This window comes from Sminthopsis crassicaudata, chromosome 1, assembly GCF_048593235.1.
Source record: "Sminthopsis crassicaudata isolate SCR6 chromosome 1, ASM4859323v1, whole genome shotgun sequence".
Lineage (NCBI taxonomy): Eukaryota > Metazoa > Chordata > Mammalia > Dasyuromorphia > Dasyuridae > Sminthopsis > Sminthopsis crassicaudata.
The window spans coordinates 6958819-6978551 of record NC_133617.1 but is presented as its reverse complement, the minus strand read 5'-3'; the positions used below and the strand labels follow the sequence as shown (position 1 = coordinate 6978551).

The window sequence follows — 19733 nt, the reverse complement described above, 5'->3', positions numbered from 1 at the left end:
GCGGTCCCAGGCATGGCGCTGGCATGTTTAGACCCTCTGCAAAGAGAGGTCTTTTTTAATAGGGAACTTTGGCTACAAGCTGAAGGGGGCTCGTGGGTGAAGTCCCAGGTTGATTCTTGGCTGGGTTTCAGCCAGGGTTAGAATTGGAATTGAATTCAATGGGCTTCTGGACTGAGCCATCCCCACCCAGATAACAAAGAAGAAACTGTGCTTGGGGTGGAGTCCCCTCCCTGAAGCAGAATCAAAGGAGGTTTTCTCTTTTAAGGATTTTCATGTTTGGGGTTCCCTTTTCAAGATGATCTCTTTGGGGATGACTTTGCTTACAATACAGTTTGAGGTCTGGAAGTGTTATTTCCCCCTTTGTTCCTACTTCTTTTCATCATTTCCCTTGATCCTGGGGGGGGGGGGGGAATCCTGGATCTTTTGTTGCAAATCAACTTTATTATTTTTTATTTTTTTGTGAGGCTGGGGTTAAGTGACTTGCCCAGGGTCACACAGCTAGGAAGTGTTGTGTCTGAAATCAAATTTGAACTCAGGTCCTCCTGAATTCAAGGTTGATGCTCTATCCTAGCGGCCCCAAACTTTATTATTTTTATAATTTCCTATAAAGTATCCCTTTGATAATTTAGTTAATATAGCATTAAAAGTGTAAATTAACTTTGCTGGCATTGTCATTTTTATTATATTGGCATAGCTTAACTCATGAGTTATGAGCCACTGAATATTCCTTCAGCTATTTGGGTTGTTCTTTGGTTTTTTAAGGAGTTCTTGTTGTTTGATTATACAATGTTTTGTGTCCTTTGGTAGAATGGTTCACCAGATTTTTTCCATGCATTTCATATTTATTTGGCATTAGATTTTCCTATTATAGCTTCTTATGTTTTATTATTATTAGAATATAGGAAGGCTTTTGATTTCTAAGAATTTTTTTGGTAGCCTGAAGCTTTGCTAAAGTTGTTAGTTTCTTCAGTTAATATCTTTGCTGATTCCCTGGGGTTTTTCAAGTAAACCTTTGTATTGTCAGCAATTAAGAGTTTTTCCCCCCCTCCTCTCCACCAGTTTTAATGCCTCTAATTTCTTCTTAGTGCTATTATGAGCATTTTCAAAATTAATCCTATATTGGGCAACCCGAAGACTTATTTTATTATTTTTTAAAATTTAATTTCATTTTCAATTTCAAAAAAATTTCCCCTCCTTGCTTTCCCCTACCCATTGAGAAAGCAGGAAAATCAAATCCTGTCACAAATTTGTATAGTTAAATAAAACTTGGACTGGAAATAAATAATTCCAAAATGAATGAACTATCACTGATTGAGTGCTTGCTGTCCCTCCAGTCATCTCTGTCACATCCCCTTCATCCCTGCCCTTTGATCTCTCTACTGGTTCCTTCCCCCTCATCATCAAACAGCCAGTCAGGGGACCATTCACTAGCACTATATCCAGGAGCTGGGCTGCCAAGAGAAAGCCCAAACAATCCCTTCGTGGGGGAGTCCCTCAGGCCCCTCTTCTCCTGACTAGACTCATTCTGTCATCCCAACAATTTGTCCTATTTGCCTGTGGCTCCAGCCTAGACCCCAGCAGCCTCTTTGCCCAGCAACTGCTGCCACCAGTGCCTGGGCAGTGACTTTTTGTCCCCGTTGGTCCCTCCTGAATGTCCTAGGACTGCCACATTCAGGTCCTGACCCCTCCCAGCCAGACTCTCCTTTGTTCTGCTTATTATATCACTCTCTTTAATCTAAATTTTGACCTCATCTTGGGATTCGGTATTAGCTGGGGGTCAATGCCTAGTTCCTGTCGTACTATTTTCCAATTTTCCTGACAATTTTCCTGAGTTCTTATCTCAGAAGCTGGGGTCTCTGGGTTATCTATCAAACACTAGACCATGTCTTGTAAGCCCAAACTATTCCACCACTAGATTACTCTATTTCCCAGCCAGAATCAAATGGTTCCGATGACAGCTGCTTTATAGTGTAGTTCTAGGCCTGGTCCAACTGAGGTCCTTTCTTGAACTATACTGTCAAGCATTCCATTGACCTTTGTCAGATTGCTGGCTGGTTGGAGGAGGGCATAGGGAAGGGAAAAATGGAAAAAATTCAGAACGCAGTTTTACAAAAGTGAATGTTGAAAACTAATTTTTACACGCATTTGTGAAAATGAAATACTATCAATCCCTAGCCCAGTTTGGCAGAAATTATAACATTTTAATGATTCATTTCTCCTCTGGGATGGCACAGAGTTGTTTCAATAAAACGTAAGTTTTCCAGAAAAAATAAACCGGGCTTAGAGTATAACTGCCACTTGCTGGTTTATAGGCTTTAAAAGCCGAGCTTTCTTGGTGTGTTCTCTCTGCAGGTAGCGTTGCTCTCTCTCTCTCTCTCCCTCCGATCTTCATCTAACACACGTGTTTTCAGCTGTGCTTCCTCTCTCTGCTCCTCTTCATTCCCTTCTCCCTGCCCCACACCTTGCCCCCTTGTGCAGCCTGTGTCTCCTGAGCTGTCTCAGTGATCTGGAGGAGGTGGGAGCCTCTCTTTGCTTAGCAGGGCCAGTTTACTCTGTCTCTTGCCCGGCTTGGTGCCCAGGGCATTGGCGACCAGGAATTTTATCACTGGTACTTTCCTTTTGTCTCCCGTGGATTTCGGAATGTCTGCCCCGCTTTATTACTTTTTATCCACCTGGTGCGTGGAAATGAATGCCGGGCTCTCCTTTCCTTGTCCAGTGAAAGCGTTTAAAAAATTAGATTCTTTTTCCCATCCTGGTGTCTGCGCCCCCATTTCACAGGCCGGGAGCTGTTCACGTGGAGCCGTGATGTAAACACTGTCTAGGCCCCTCAAGTCTTTCTTAGCTGATGTTTGTCACGATTACCGGCGATCTGTCGGGTCCTTCGGAGACTCTCCTGGGAGCCCACCCCGACTTACCGGAAATGTGGGATGGCCAGGGGATATTAGAGTGTCACAAAAAAGCTGACAAGGCATTCTGGAGGGATTGGGGGAGGGGGAGGCCGTGGGAAGGCTCTTCGAAATGCTCCCCCTGGGAACTAGGACTCATAGGTGGTGAAAAGACCGAGACCCCCTGCTGAGAGGGCGATGATGGAGACCCCCTGCTGAGAGGGAGGAGCGTAGAGAGCTCCCTCCCCCCTGAGAGGCCCCCTGCTGAGAGGGAGGTGGGTAGAGAGCCCCCTCCCCCCTGAGAGGCCCCCTGCTGAGAGGGAGGAGCGTAGAGAGCCCCCTCCCCCCTGAGAGGCCCCCTGCTGAGAGGGAGGAGCGTAGAGAGCCCCCTCCCCCCTGAGAGGCCCCCTGCTGAGAGGGAGGAGCGTAGAGAGCCCCCTCCCCCTGAGAGGCCCCCTGCTGAGAGGGAGGAGCGTAGAGAGCCCCCTCCCCCCTGAGAGGCCCCCTGCTGAGAGGGAGGAGCGTAGAGAGCCCCCTCCCCCCTGAGAGGCCCCCTGCTGAGAGGGAGGAGCGTAGAGAGCCCCCTCCCCCTGAGAGGCCCCCTGCTGAGAGGGAGGAGCGTAGAGAGCCCCCTCCCCCTGAGAGGCCCCCTGCTGAGAGGGAGGAGCGTAGAGAGCCCCCTCCCCCCTGAGAGGCCCCCTGCTGAGAGGGAGGAGCGTAGAGAGCCCCCCTCCCCCTGAGAGGCCCCCTGCTGAGAGGGAGGAGCGTAGAGAGCCCCCTCCCCCCTGAGAGGCCCCCTGCTGAGAGGGAGGAGCGTAGAGAGCCCCCTCCCCCTGAGAGGCCCCCTGCTGAGAGGGAGGAGCGTAGAGAGCCCCCTCCCCCTGAGAGGCCCCCTGCTGAGAGGGAGGAGTATAGAGAGCCCCCTCTCCCCTGAGAGGCCCCCTGCTGAGAGGGAGGAGCGTAGAGAGCCCCTCCCCCTGAGAGGCCCCCTGCTGAGAGGGCGCTGGTGGAGTTGTCCTTGCCTCCCACAGGATCCTGCTCCATCGCCACTCCCCAGTGCACTGCCCCCCCTGCCACGCCCTCTGGGGGGCCTTGGGATAAGGGCCCACCTCCCCTTCCCCTCCTGGCCCTGTGCCCTCCGGCCCCAGCACTCGGTTCTCCCCAGCGGCCCGACCTGGTGGCCTCTTCTCCGCACTTCTCCGCCTCCGCTTTTCTCCCCGCCCGGCTCTTCTCTGGTCCCTCCGCTTCCCGCCTTGAGGCAGACGATTTTCCAGCCCTCCTCTCCCTGCGCCCTCCAGGCTTTCCTGGTACTGGGATGTCGGACCCCAGAGGGAACTTCTGCAGGCCTCCCCTTCTCCCAGCGGCACCCCCTGCACGGCTCTCCCTCCCCCCCTTCTCGTTCAGGTCTGCGCCCGATCCGGTAGGGAGGCTTCAGGGGTGCTCCCAGGCCCTCATCTCCTCCCCCTGCCCCTAGCGGGCTCCCCACTCCAGGCCCGCCCCATCAGCCCCCGCAGGGATCTTCCCGGAGCCCAGGATCGCCTTCCACCCCCTCCGGCCCTCTCCGGGTTTCCCTGCCAGCCCAGACACAGGGCCGTTCCCCAGGGCATCCCCCCCTTCCCCTCCCGCTTCCCGCCAGAGCCTCTTCTGCCCGCCCTGGCTTCCAGAGCCTGGTGCGCAGTTGTCAGCCCGTGGTGGGGAAGAGCTGGGGGTCACAGCTGGCCACTTGGTGCTGGGTACCACGTGCCCCTCGGCACCGTTCTCGTCGGCCTGGAGCCTTACTCGCCAGGCGGAGAAGCCTTGGGGGGCAGGAGGCGACTCAGGCCGGTCTGGGGAAGATGGGGGCGTGGCTGACGTGGGGAGGGGAAGCCAGCGAGCAGAGAGCTTGGGGGAGAGGGGGTCCCGGGCGGGGGAGCCCCCTAATCCAGCTCCCCGTTCTAACAAGTGCCGCTCCCTCTGTAGGAGGTCAGGGCGGGCCAGCCAGCATCGATTAACCCCCTACTGTATGCGGGGCTCGGGGCTAAGCCTGCAGTACAAAGAAACCCGCCCTCACCCGGAGCTTGCGGCTTCAAGGCAGACAGCAGGGGGCGCCGAGGCTGAGGGGGGCTCCAAATGGAGGCTGGGGGCGGGGCTTTCCTCTGAGACAGGCCGTGCTGGGGGCTGCCGGAGCCTCGCTGTCCCTCAGCCTGGTGGCCCCTCTGGTCGCTGTGGGGGATGGGCCCCTCCGAGGGGCGCCAGAGGCCCGAGCGGTGACAGGAGAATGGGGCCACTTGTCCCGCCCCCTGGAGCCCGGAAGCAGGACTCGGCCGGGCGGGAGAGGTCACAGGCGGGGGCTTGGCGCTCTCTGGCCATCCGGTGGGCCCCTCAGGAAGGTGGAGAATCCCTTTGAGGGAACTGCGGGGGGGCAGGGCTCCCGGGCCCATGGGGGCGGCTGGGCACGACCCCACGACCTACGCGGGTCCTGGGGCAGCCTCAGGGGCCCTGGGCGGGTCGGGGGCTGGGGTCAGGGACCGGTCTGCAGAGGTCAGGGGGTCAGGCCTGGTCCCTGGGTACCCCCTCCGGGCCTCTTGCTCAGGGAGGCTGGCCTCCCGCGGGGAGGGGGAGGGGTCACCGACGGAAGGAGGCAGGTTTGGCTTTGGGATGGGACCTTTGGGTGCAGGGTCTAGAACGTTCCATGGTGACGACCGCGGAGGAGCCCAGACGCCCTGTGGGACGAGCCGCGGACGCCCCTCCCCCGACCTGGCCTGAGGGCGTCTCCTGCGCCCCAGCTCCAGCCCCTGGGAGGCATTGGGGCCCAGGGAGAACCTTGGGAGGCCGCCGGGCGGGGGCAGGCCGAGGCGGGGGAGACTCGAAGAGAGGCCCGAGCTTTGCCAGTCAGCAAGCTCAGGTGCTGGGCTCCCGCGGCGGGAAAGCCCCAAGGCCAGGCTGCGGCCTTCTCTGCGGGAGGCCTCGGGCCGCATGGGGCTGGGCCCCGCGATCCTGGGGAGAGGACAGGAAGATCCCCTGGGGCCTGCGCGGTCCGGCCGGGTCCGGCCTGAGCTCCGGGTGCCCATGGGCTCGCTCCTGAAGCAGCTTCCCCTTTGGCTCTGGAGGAGAGGGGCCTCCTAACAGCCCGGAGCAGCCTGGGGGCCGCGCCTGGAGTCGGGCCAAGGGGGGGCCCGGTGGTTCTGCGGATTAGGAGGCCCTGTGGGGCTTCCCCGTCAGGGAAAGAAGAATCACGTTCCGGGTACCCGCGGGGAGGGGCGCTGGGAGTCTGGGCTGCGCTCTAGGCCCTGAGCAGGCTGCGGTGAGGGGCCCCCAGAAAGCAGCCGAGGGGCGATCCCTGCATTGAGGGGCCCTGGGAGAGGCTCCCGCTGCCGCCTCCTGCAGCGGCGCTCTTCCAGCCCAGGCTTCCCCCCTGCTTTTTTATATTAAGCAGTTAGTACCAACTTGGCACTTAGTAAGGACTCTCCTGTCTTTCTGTATCCCTCCATTTACCCGTCTGTCCTTACATCCCCCTCCTCTCCGACCCTCCTCCGCTTGGCTTTCTGGGCGCCGCCGGAGTTGCCAGCGTTATTTCTGGCTGTTGACCCTTCACCCTGCCCTCTGCGTGTAAATTACATCTAGGGGCGCTCAGGCAGCCTCCCCGGGCTCCTTTCTCAGTCCTGGACTCGGGTCCGCGTTTTCGTCACCATTCTGACTCTACACCCCGGGGTCCACGAGAGCATCCGGCCCTCTGCTCCCATTTTGGGGGGAGCCACAGAGTTACAGGCCTTGGGGTGGGGGCCGGTGGGCGTGGCTTTTCTGGGACTTGCTGCTTTCTCCGTAGTCCAGCCAAGGCTGGCACTGCCCCGAGTTCTGGGTTCGAGTGTTGCCGAAGCCCTTGTGGCCATCTGGTGATGGGAGCGTCCTTGGGCCCTGCCCTTCTTCAGTGGAACTTTCTGCAGGCCCCTCTCCTAGTCAAGGTCCCAGGAGGAGAAGGGGGATCTCAATGGGGGCTTAGGAAGCCCCTGGAGGTCAGTATTGAGAGCGGAAGGAGCCACTTCCAGTCAGGAGGGATGGCCATAGAGGGAGGGACGGGAGAGCCGCAGCCCGTGTCACAGAATAGGAAAGGATGTGCCCGGAGAAAAGTGTAAAAAATGCGGAAGGGGAGGAGGGGAGGAAAAGGCCGGACAGAGTATTTTGTGTTCGTTCTGGAGACTGTGGAGAGCCGCCAAAAAAAATAAGGACGTGACATGGTCAGATTTAGTTTTAGGAAAATTAGTGGAGTAGAGATGCTTGGGAAAGGCAGCGCTAACTGCAGGCTGTGGCAGGGCTGAAGGAGGGCCTGTGCCAGGGGGCGGCAGTCAGAAGTACTTCGGAGGTGCTGCAAAGGGGAAATCGGCAGGTGGCAGACTGGTGAGAGATGCAGAGAAATCCAGGGTGACTACTAGGTTGGACCGTGTTGCCCTCCACAGCTGGAGGGGAGGGGAGGGGAGGGAGGGGGCAAAGGTCCGGGTGAAGAGCTCAGAGTGCACAGAACTAGAGAGCAATTTCGCTCGTGAATATTGGTGCTGAGATTTGAACTGAGATGTTGGATATTCCAGTTCTTTTTATTATGGCTGAATTGGATTTATGCCAAACAGATGAGCATGTTTCAGTTTAATGTAACCAGAATAATTAATCACATTAATAATGAAAATCTACAAGAATTTATCAGAAACGTAGCCTTCAACAAAATAGTAGAAATGTTGAAAAATCTTTTTTTAAAAATAGTCACTGAAGGATCTTGTCTTAAGTTAATCCACAGAATTCATTTATAGTTGAGAGCTAATTTCATTTAGGTGTGTGTGTATGACTGTGTGTGTGTGTAGACAGTTGGGGTTAAGTGACTTCCCTGGGTAACATAGCTATAAGTGTCAAGTGTCTGAGGCCAGATTTGAAGGTGCTCTATCTACCGTACCAGCCAGCTACCAAAATCATTTGTAATGTAGAAACACTGGACAGTTTGCCAGGAGGACCTGATGGGAGGCCAAGGCTGTGCCTCATCTTCATTCTGATGTGACCTTTCATTAGAAATGTTGGCCGTAGCAGGAAGCATGCAAAATAAATTGAAGAAAGGAACATTGTTAAAATTGGCTTAGAAAGTCATTTTTCTTGACAGAGAGGACACAGAAGTCAGAAATTTGTTATACAGCAGTGGCAAGGGGATAATGACCAAGTTTTTTTTTTCTTCTTTTAGGTTCGAAAAAAAATATGTTTGAAAGCAAGGAATCGATTCAAAAATCAGAACAGTCATCCCGGGAGAGACTCCCAAGAGATGGTCTTTCTGGTTCTAATTCAGAGGAGGCTTGGAAGTATGACTCCTGGATAAAGAAACAGCAGAAAAATCATGAGGAACATCCTCAGCAAGTAAAAGCTACTCAAAAGAAACCTTCCCAAAATGTCAGTGGTCAGAAAGATAATGAATGTGATAGAAGCATAGATGTGCAATCAGTCATATTGTCCCAAGAGAAAATATCAGTTGAAAAGGATTTCTGTAAATGTGATACACACAGAGAGAACTTTAGGCTGTATACACACTTGTTAAAATGCAACAAAATGTACCCCAAAAAGATATTTTCTATGTGTACCGAATGTGGGAAATCCTTCAGGTATAACTTAGCCCCTATTGAAAATCAGAGAATATGTTCCAAAGCGAAAGAGTATAAATGTAATGAATGTGAGAAGGCCTTCTCTTGGAGATCGCAACTTATTAAACATCAAGCGATTCATACTGGAGAGAAACCTTACGTATGTCCGGAATGTGGGAAGGCTTTCCGGCAAAGCTCCCACCTTACTCAACATAAGACAATTCACACTGGAGAGAAGCCTTATGAATGTGATGGCTGTGGGAAGACCTTCCGCCAGAGGAAGGGACTTACTGAACACCAGAAGATCCACACTGGAGAGAAACCCTATGAATGTAATGAGTGCGGGAAGACCTTCCGCCAGAGGAAGGGACTTACTGAACACCAGAAGATCCACACTGGAGAGAAACCCTATGTCTGCAATGAGTGTGGGAAGGCCTTCAGTCAGAGGACAGATTTTATTCGACACCAGAGGATTCATACTGGCGAGAAACCATACAAATGCAACGAATGTGGGAGGGCCTTCTCCCAGAGGAAGGGACTTACCGAACATAACAAAATTCACACCGGATTGAGACCTTATGACTGTAAAGAGTGTGGAAGAGCCTTTGGTCAGAAGACGGATCTTATTCGGCATCAGAGAATCCACACTGGAGAGAAGCCTTACAAATGTAAGGAATGTGGGAAAGCCTTCTCCCAGAGGACCGGGCTCATTGATCATCAGAACATTCACACTGGAGAGAAGGTGTACAAGTGTGAGGAATGTGGGAAGTCTTTCCGCCAGAACAGAGGACTCTCTGAACATCGGAAAATTCATAGTGGAAAGAAAGCTTTTGAACAGAATTAATGCTGGAAATCAATGTTTACTCAGCATTGGAAAATTTACACTGGAGAGATTGCTTATGAATGCAGAGGATTTATTCAAAACCAGAGAAAAGCCGTAGAGATGACATCATGTGGGGTAGCTTTCTTCTGGTCAAAATCGGAAACATCTGGTCAACATCTTCCCTTCCAGCCAAGCTGGACTCTTTATTGTCCCCCTAACTGATATTCTTCCTCCCATTTCCGTAGATTTGTGCACCCTCTAATGATTTCCCTCCCCACTGTCCCTCTTAGGATCCCTACCTGCCTTGAGTTTGGTTCAAGTGTCATCTTACCCCAGAACCATTTCCTGATTTCCCCAGTTATTAGTCCCCACCCTCCCCAAGAAATTTAGTGTGTACTTTGTCCATATTTTAGACTTATTTAGCACATAGTGTTGTTTTCCAGTAGCAGGAAGCTCTTGCAAGGCAGGAATGATCTAAATCCTCAAGGCCTAGCAAGTTGCTTGGAAGATAGAAAGTGATAAATGTTTGAGTTGGATTGAATATTTGGGAGAAGGCTTTCCTCCAGGAAGAAACAGGATCACAGAATGAGTTCTTTGGGACCTCGGCAACCAAGACATCAACAAGTGGTCATCCCATTTCCACTTAACCTATAAGGAGTTGGGACCTGGCCCGTCGTGACAGTTCATTCCACTTTTTAGCAAGTTTTTTCTGACATCAACTTTCCATCTACGACTCCTGGTTCTATCTCTGAGGTCAAACAAATCGAATCTTTCCTCCACATGATAGCTCTTCAAGTACGTGAAGACCCCTCTCATACCTCCCCCTTCCCTCTCAGTCTTCTCTTCTCCAAACCAAATACCCCCTCCCTTCAGCTAATCTTCCTAGGACATGGACTCTAGCCTTTTATCATCTGGATTGTCCTCCTCTGGAGGATGGATGGTCTATTCTAGTCCAGAACTTTCCCAGGAATCAAAGTCAAGCCCTCTGGCCTATAGTTTGTGGATTCTGTTTTCTTCCTTCATTTGCCTTATCAGGACATCTAAACCCGCTACTCCAGATGTGGGCCGATTAAGGCGGAGCACAGTGGAGCGGGCATTTCTCCCATTCCGGGAAGCTAGGCCTCTGAAAGGGGCCGCCGATTCCTATGAGTTTGTAGTTCCCCGAAGCTCCTGATAGTTTTTCCTAACTGTTCTCTTGCTGTGACTCCCCAACTTGTACTTGTGAAGTTACCTTTTTAGCATCCAAGTGAAAGATTTTATAGTGATCTCTATTGAATTTGATCTTAGTAGATTGTCTAGTGCTCTAGCCTGCCAGGATCTTTTGGAATCTTGACTCCCTCTTCCACTGTATCGTAATAACTATTCCTCCCGACTTGGGATCATCAACAAACCATCTTTGCCTTCATTCACGTCATTGATGAACATATTGAATAGCCCAGGGCCAAGCATGGATCCTTATGGCACTCCATCCGAGACCTCCTCTCATACTAACACGGACCGCCACCAACCACTCAAGTCCAACCATCCGACCAGCTCTTAACCCGTGTGATTGTATTACCATGTGATGAATATCTCTCTGTAAGCTTCATAAGAATTTACTGGAATCTTTTATCAAAAGCCTTGCTGAAATCTAACTGAACTCTATCCACAGCATCCTCTTGCTCTGCTAGTTTATTCTGTCTCCTTTCCCTGTCAGAAATGGGAATCGTCTGGCACGATGCATTTTTGATGGAGCTCTTGGTGATCACTTTTCACTTTCCAGATGTTTGTCATTTAATGGGTGTTCTATCCAAGAATTTCCCCAGGGACTGAAGTCAGGCTCTATGCTCTATCGTTTGTGGATTCTTGGGCTCCCTTCTGCTGCTTTCTGTTTTCCATGAGCGCAGACCAGTGGCTGACACGTCTGCAGAGCAAACACCTCCACAGCGAATGTCTCCAGTCTGGGAAGACCTTGAGAATTCTGGAATTCAACTTTCTGCTCGCTGCTCTGAAGGAAGTAGTTGCCCACAATTGCACCATTTATCCCATAAAATGAACATCCAAACTCCCAGTCACTAGGAGATCACTAGGAGAACACTGCAGCTGAAGTGAGAGAGGACGCCCTGCCTGGCTGGCCAAGAGATTCAGAATAATTCGGAGATGAAACAGAAATAGCTGTTCCACTCGTGCAAGAAAGTTGTGTGTTTAAAGTGAAGTGTAAGTGTTGTTCATTTGTGAATGCTTGCCTTTTAATCTGTTATCTGAAGCAGTTTCTGTGGTAGAGGAAATAAAAAAGCTGTCCTATATAGCATGCCCATTGTGTACATCGAGTCCTTTGTGGGGGGAGAGCGTAGACAGAAGCTGCACCCTGGCGTGGAGTTTCTCTAGGAGCAGGAAAGGAGAGATTCCTGATTCCTCTCATTGTGGAGCGATGGGCCCTCAGCCTGGTGTCCCTTCTGTAAGCCTCCTCAGAACTGAGCCATCTAGGATCCAAGCTCTTCTCTTCCCGTCCTCACTCCCCCTAGCCAGTGCCGTTAGTGGGGTGATGTTCCCCCTCATGTAACTGCTGTCTGGGGGTAATGTGGTAATCCCCTGCCACCCTCGTGACCAGTCCAAGACCTCAGGCCTCTACCACTTATGTGGCACAGGTGACCCCAGCCACCTGGGGTGCTCGGGCCCAACTTCCCCCCACCTGCCATGTGCAGAGTGGTCACCTCTCCCCCCGACCAGCCCAGTCCCCTTGTCCTGCAGGTGAAGAAAAGGGGGCACAGGTTGGCTCTGGGGTGAGTGGGCCGTGGCTGGTGACGCCAGCCCAGACCTAGAGGGGCACTTCCTCCTCCTCTTCAGCCTCAGAGAGCAGCTAGCTTCTCGGTCACCCCAAGGCTTGCAGAATGAGGCAGGTGTATGGGAGCTTCTAGCAACTTGGGGGGCTGTCCCCACTTCACACTGAGGAAAATGCATAGGAGGAAGGTGTAAAGGGCTAGAACTGAGCAATGCACTTGGATAATGAAGCAGTGAGACTAACTGCCAATTGGACGGTTCCCTACTAACTTGTTTGAAGGCTGGCCCTCCCCAGCTGTTCTGTGCTGACTTGATTGGTGGGACAAAGGGGGGGAAGTCGCTTGTGTGGGAGGAGGAGGAGGAGAAACTTGGGTCGTGGAACTCCCGCTCTCTGGCACTCGTGACCTGGCGTTGGAGGGTGATGGTAAAAGATCTAGAATAAAGACGTTTAGTGATCCTGACTCCGGCTGATTTCTGGGAAGACAGAGTTCCAGCATTAAGGTCCCAAGGCAGACACCCCAAGAGTGTCTGAGAACTCTGCGCGGGCCAGCTCATGGAGAACCGTCAGCGAGACTCGGCGAGTTCTGTCATGGGCCAGACTTCTTCGCCCCCATTACAGAAACCCTAAGTGGCCAAAGGGGGGGGACAAGCTTAAATGTAGCCTTGACTCGACCAGGGAACTGGTTAGTCACAGACTGAAAATCAGAGCACCCACCCCAGGCTAGTTCTGGGAGTCAGAGCGGGCTTGTAGAAACCACTTGGAAGGCCATGGCGCCTCAGCTGCTCTCATTGTCCACTGGAGAATGGGACTTAATCGGCCCCACACGGACTTAGTGGGGAGTTGTGGCCAGCCCGATGGCCCACCCAAGCTGGGCAGCAGCATCTCCTTCAGGCTCGGGCCACGCCTGGCTCCCGGCGCCCGCATCGCCCTCTGCTGCTTCTCTCGGCCGCAGATTTATTCTGGGGGGAGTCCTCTGAACGCTGTGGTTTAAGGTTTGGGGAGCCACAGCTGTCCGTGTTCATCCATCGGCCTTTCCCCAGTGTAGAAGCACTTGCTGTAGGGAACCCGGGCAGGGCGAGAAGACCGTTCTCATGGCTGGGCTGGCCCCGGGTGTCTGTATCAGCCTTAGCTGGGAGGACCACAGTGGGCGGGGAGGGAATGGGGCGGGGGGAGGTTCGTGGAGATCCTGAGCGCTGGAGGAGGGCCCCTGAGCAGTGGCAAAAGGATCCAGCTCAGCAAAGGAGCTTTAAATGGTAAAAGGATAAAAACCCTATAGAGATGGGGAAGAGAAGGGCCGCCATGTCACCAGGGCACTAGATCGGGAAGGGCACTGCTCCCAGTGGGGAGCGTGCCGCTGGCTGGGGAGGGGACAGGCGGGGAGGGAGGACCCGTGGGCCCCGCAGCTGGCACTGCCCCACACCCATGCCCCGTCCCTGCTCTCTGTGAGACCATTCAGACACTGAGAGCATCTAGTTTTGTGAGCCCAGGCTCATCTAACTGCCCATGCCTGGGTGCCATCCTGGCCTGTGCCAAAATGGGGTGCACTGGCCGCATGGTTAGTGGCCAGCAGCCTGGTGAAGCTTATGTGCAGGAGAATTGGGGGTGCAGACCCACAGGGACCAGCCCCGAGTGGGGGTCCAAGCAGGGCGCAGCTCAGGCTGCATAATGCCTTTCGTCCTCTGTGTATCCCCCCTTCCTTTTGTTTCCCATCCCAGATGCCCCCCACCTCTCCCTGTTCCACAGCCCCGGTCTCTGCTCCCTTTGCAAGGATCCTCCCTGGAGCACTCTGCTCCCTCCCCCAGCTGGGTGCCTGCCGGTCTGCAAAGTGCCTTGTTTGGAAGCCGGAGTTGGGGCTTCGTCCCGGAGACGCCGAGGCTGCGAGGGGGCGTTTCCTGTGCCAGGAGGGACCTTCGAGGCTCCCCAGGTTGACTCAGCTCCTTCCACATTCCTTCCCATGCCCTCCCCATGTCCCCCGTCCATCCTGAGCTCTCCCGCCCGCACCCCTCAGTCACCCCGCTGCCAGCCATGGGTCACCGAAGCTCCAGCCGAAAATCCCCCCGAGATTCCTCATCCTAACTCTAAGAGAAAGACCCCTCCTTGGGGGAGCTCTTGGAAGTCCCTAATAGAGGGTTGTTTGGGTGGAGTCTCACAAGCTGGGTTGGGAGGACGTTTCGAAGACGTTTCCAGGCCGTGCCCCTGGCAGTGCTCAGTCCTTCCCGACTCCATCTGCCGAGGAGCAAGGAGCCTGCTGAGGGTGGCCCGACGCCCCGCTGCGCCCTTCCTGGTGGACCAAAATCCCAGACTTGCAGAGGTGGGGCACCCGAGGCTTGCAGCAGGGTGCCTCTCTGGGCAGTGCCCGCTAAGGCCTTTCCACTCCAAACGTGGGATCTCGATCCCTGGATCCCCAAACCTGAGGTTCCCCAAGAGCCCCAGGCAGAACCCCGGGCGTGGCGCTCAGCTGGGGGCTGGGAGCAGAAGGGCCTTGGCCGACGTTGGGCCTGGCAAGTGGGAGAGGCAGGCCTGAACCCCAACTCCCCGGAACTGTGGTTTGCTCTTTACCAACGCTGATCCACAACAGCCCGTGAGGGTAAGTACTTTCATTATTCCCAGGTTGCAGTTGTGCGACTCTTCATGACCCCATCTGAGGTTTTCCTGGCAGAAACACCACTGGACGGGTTGGTCACGTCCTTCTCCAGCTCATCTGACAAATAAGTAAACTGAGGCAAGCCAGGCTAAGTCACTCAGGTGGCCAGTGTCTGAGGCAGGATTTGAACTCGTGAAGGAGAGTGCTCTGGGCACTCTGACATCACTCGCCTGTAAGCCCATTTCACAGACGAGAAGACTGAAGTAAACAAGTGAACCGGCCCCCAGCCACTGTGTTTGAGGCAGGGTTGTCCCTCTGCTGGCTCGTGCGCTTAGTCCTCCCTGGCGTGGGCTTGGCCCGTCACGGCTCCGTTCAATAACTTCGACTTTATTACTTCTGGGACCGAATAGAAGCCTTTGTTGGACATCTAGAATCCCTTAGGAACCGCCTCCACTTTTACTGACAGGATTCACACTGCCTGTTCAAATCTAACCCCCCCACCCCATGCTAGTACCTGAATGGCCGCCAGGGCCATATGATCTTCCTCTTCAGTTCTGGGCTCAGAAATCCCTCGGCTCAAGTGTTTTTCCCATTCCCCAAACTGCTATGGATGGTGGCGCCAAGTCAACGTCTGCTTTCAATACAACTCTAAGTCGTCCCTTGGCATAAGCCCCTCAAAGGCAGGGAGCCTTTCTTGGGTATGCCCAGGGCCTGCCACACGCCAGACTTACTTCATGAATGCTTATTGATTGACCCTATTCCTTCTTTGATCCCCCCTCTCCCTCCAAATTTGATTAAAACAAAAAGTGTGGCTTTGGATTTCCTTAAAAGTCTCTACTTGGGGGCAGCGAGGGGGCGCAGTGGATGGAGCACCAGCCCTGAATTCAGGAGGACCCGAGTTCAAATCTGGTCTCAGACACTTAACACTTCCTAGCTGTGTGACCCTGGGCAAGTCACTTAACCCCAGCCTGGGGGGGGGGGTGTCCTAGACTCATTCTCAGCAGGAGCACACGGGCCTTTATTCTTTTAAAAATATTTGGTGCTTTTTAAAAAATAATAGCTTTTTATTTTCAAAATACATGCAAAGATAGTTTTTGACATTTACTCTTTGTGTTCCAAACTTTTCTCCTCCCCTTTCTCCCACCCACTCCCCTAGATAGCAAAGAATCTAATATAACATAAACATTTTATTAAGGTTTTTTATTTTCAAAACATATACATGGATAATTTTTCAATATTGACTCTTGCAAAATTTTGTGTTCCAAATTTTCCCCTCCTTCTCCCCACCCCTAGATGGCAGGTAATCCAATATATAACACAAACATGCAATGCTTTTTTAATAAACACAACTTCTGAATTCAATGAATTAGAGTTTAAAAATTGGAAAAAATGAATAAGATTCAGTAGTTTAATTCAAAGTTGGGATTTAATATAAGTAAATAAATGAAGACCTGGGAACACTTTTGCTTCTGTCATCTATGAATTAGACCCCCACACTGACTTTTCCAACTTGACCAATGAGCCAGTGAATGAGGGGAATCAGGGGATTCTACAGCCTGGCCAACTGACTGACGATTGAATGGCTGGTAAGTGCTGCCTCAGAGCTGTTTTCATTTGGACCTCAATCAATGCTAGAATTTTGGAATATTGGGAAAATCGCTTTTCAGTGATTTGTTGAAAACTGCCTGTTCACATTTAGGGAAGTTAATTTTGCTGCCCAATACTTGTAAATTATGTTTATGTGATTTCTAACAGAAACATTTTCAGGAAAAATTATTTCCTAATCGATTTTATTCCTTTGCTTTTTTTGGGACAGATTTTTTAAAGAGGGAAAACGCAAATCATTCTGTTTTGTGTTTTGTTTCCTCTAAGTTCCATTTATTTTGTGATTAAAAATTCTCTGCACACAGTTAACTACATTTTCTTTGCTGTGAACTTCATCATCATAAGAAAAAAATGAATATTTCAGCAGAGAAAAGAGCTTTGAGTCCTTATAGGTTGGTTTTTAAAATTAATATTTCAAATTAACTTAATAAATAGGACCAATTCTTATCATTTTGTCTGTGCCAGTCAGTAAACATTTATTAGGCTGAATATACAAAAAAGATGAAAAAGACAATTCCTGTCTTTGGGAAGGCTTACAATCTAAGAAGGAAAACAGTGAGTAAACACATCTATATGGACAATATACATCCCAGAAAATAGGAAACAATCAATAGAGAGAAGGCACTAATATTAAGTTGGAAAATGCTTCCTGTAGAATATGGGATTTTATTTGGGACTTGACTTAAAGGAAGTTAGGGCAATCACTAGGCAGAGCTAAGAAGGGAGAATTCCAGATCTCAGGATGGCCTGAGAAAATGCCTGGACATGGAGTGTCTTGTTTGGGGAACAAACAGAGAGCCATATGACTGACTGAAGAGGATGGGATGAGGAGCAGGGAATTAGAAAGGTGGGAGGGGACAGGTCAGGAAGAACTCAGACACCTTGCCTCATATTTTGTGGGAAAAAAATGACATTAACAAGAGCTCTCTATTCTCCCTGCTTCCTCATGTCATCTAGACGCTTTGGGCTACTATGGCATCATTTACCCTTATCTCACATGAAGAGATGGTTTTATTCCTTGGCCAGGCCAACTCCTCCACCTGTACAAGTGATCTCATTGATCCATCCTGTTTCTTCTAACAAATTTATCCCCTGTCCTCCCCACACTCTTATTTTCTCTCCCTCTCTTCATTTTCTACTTCCTACAAACACACCCATGTTTCCCTAACCCTCAAAAACTCCTCCCTTGATCCTTCCATCCTTACTAACACCCTCTCCTATCTGCTATCACCCTAACTATCTCCTCTGTACTTTGCAGCTAAACTTCTCCAAAGGGCTTGTCTACAATAGGTGCCTCCACTTTCTCTCCTTTCTTTCTCTTCTTAATCCTTTATAATCTGGCTTTTGACCTCATAGGTTCATATTCTCTGAATTGTTCAGTCACCAGTGAGCCCCAAAGCAGTTTTCATCAATCAGCAGAGCCATTTTCTCCTCTCCGAGCCACTGTCCCATGCCAATGGCACATACCCCTCTAGGGAAATCAAATGGCTGAACAGATAAAGACATCAGGAGAAGCCTGGGGCAGGTGACAATCAAACAGCTCTGACTGAACTCAGTCAGGCTGGGGCTGCAGGCTCCTTATAGGTAGCTTACCTTCCCATTAATGCCATTTAGCCCAATCCTTCTAGGGCTCCCCCCTTTAGGAGTGCACTTTGCAGAAGGAAATCCACACAGGAAGAAATCTTCTCTTGCAGATAACCACCACACATTTCCATGACACTTTCCAGATTTCTGAAGCATTTTTTTCCTTTTAAGATAAATAGCCCCACTCTATAAATGAGCCTCCTAAAGCTCAAGAAAGATTGCACAGCTAGTCAATATGAGAGCCAAGACGGACCCTCAGGTTTTCTAACCTTAGATCTCCAGCTACCTTTTAATTAATTTTTTTTTAATTAACACTTCCTCTTTAACTTGCCAGCTTTAATCATCAGTAGAATTATTTCCATGAGAAGCCGGGTAAGGAGAGGAAAGAGCCTGTGCCGTTCATTTCTGTGGCTGATCCAGAGCAGGACCCTGGACAGCTTCCCTTCCTTTGATTATAGTCTCTCCATTTATAGAAAGGGAAGATTGGACAATTGGTTCTTTCAACACAAAGTTTATAAAAACTGTATCTGAATTATGTACAAGCTGGGATAAACCTGCTTATCATAGGTAGGATGTTACTTACACAGCTCAAACTCCTCATGCCACTGTTATCTTAAGGTACTATGAAGGGCGATGGGAAGGTGCATGGTGGGCACGAGCTGCTGCCACACATTACAAGCAAGTAATAAGGAAGATGCTGAACAAATGGAGGCGTCAAAGAAATGTATGAGTAAAAAACCCAAAGGACCGGGCCCATGGTGAGTCTTTAGCAGGGATAGCACCAGGCACGGAACCCTGGCACATCCCTGCCACTCTGGACCACTCTTTGGGCCCTTCTGGGAGGACAGGAATAAGAAGTGCACAAGGTGTGAGATGTAGGTGGGCTGTGCCCTAGGCTGGTGGCTAGAGCCTGGGACATGGGTGCCCCTTCCTCTGGACACAGAGGTAACTTGCAGTGGTGTCTCCCAGCAGAGGCGGCCTGGGCTTGGACTCGGGAAGGGCTCGGTTCTCCTTCCCCTCTGACGCTTGCTAGTTGGATGACCTGGTCCAAGTCACTTTATGCATTGTAAGTCGGCCATGTGCATTCTGCAAGGGGCTGGGCCGGCTGAACTCAGGATACCATGCACTCTGTAGCCCTTTGATGGGTGTTTGAACCCGCGGCTGGACTTGCTGGGGATCTGATGAGTTGGATCTTTGGGGCTCGACTCCTTTGTCTTCTCAGACCCATAAGGGCGGCTTGCCGGGGCCTTGGAGGGGTTTTCCTAGTGCTAGACAGCACACGAGCCTCCACACAGGAAGTGTACTTTCAGCCCTGATTATCAGCTGAAACCCATTTGAGCAGCTAGACTCGGTTTTTAAAAGGCAGAATTGAATAACATATGACAGGTAGCCCAGGGCAGCTAGGAAGCCCAGTGGATAGAGCACTGGGGTTGGAGTCAGGAAGTCCTGAGGGCAAATTCAGCCTCGGACACTAAGTTTGTGACAGTTTCATCATCTCTAAAATGAGCTGCAAGATGATGGTGACAAAGATGGGGGTGGTGACATCATGATGATGGTGGTGATGGAGATAATGATGATAGTTACCATGGTGATGGTAACAAAGATGGTGGTGATGGTGATGAGTTACCATGGTGATGGTGACAAAGATGGTAGTGATGGTAGTGGTGGTGATGTCATGATAATGGTGATGGTGATAATGATGATAGTTACCATGGTGACAGTCACAATGAAGGCGGTGATGATCTCATGATGATGGTGATAATGAACATAGTTACCATGGTGATGGTGATGGTGGTGATGGTGATGTCATGATAATGGTGATGGTGATGATAGTCACCATGGTGATGGTCACAATGAAGGCAGTGATGATCTCATGGTGATGGTGATAATGAGCATAGTTACC

At 51.3% G+C, this 19733-nt stretch overlaps 1 protein-coding gene across 1 annotated transcript in view; it reads left to right on the top strand.

The window, feature by feature from the left end:
- LOC141552523 (uncharacterized) overlaps nt 1-11586 on the top strand; it is a 40469-nt gene extending 28883 nt beyond the window's left edge. Inside the window, exon 5 of the mRNA XM_074284681.1 lies at nt 8083-11586. Within this exon, the coding sequence (XP_074140782.1) occupies nt 8083-9317 (1235 nt within the window). The 3' untranslated portion in view covers nt 9318-11586. The remainder of the gene's footprint in view (nt 1-8082) is intronic.
- Nucleotides 11587-19733: the final 8147 nt, after the last annotated feature.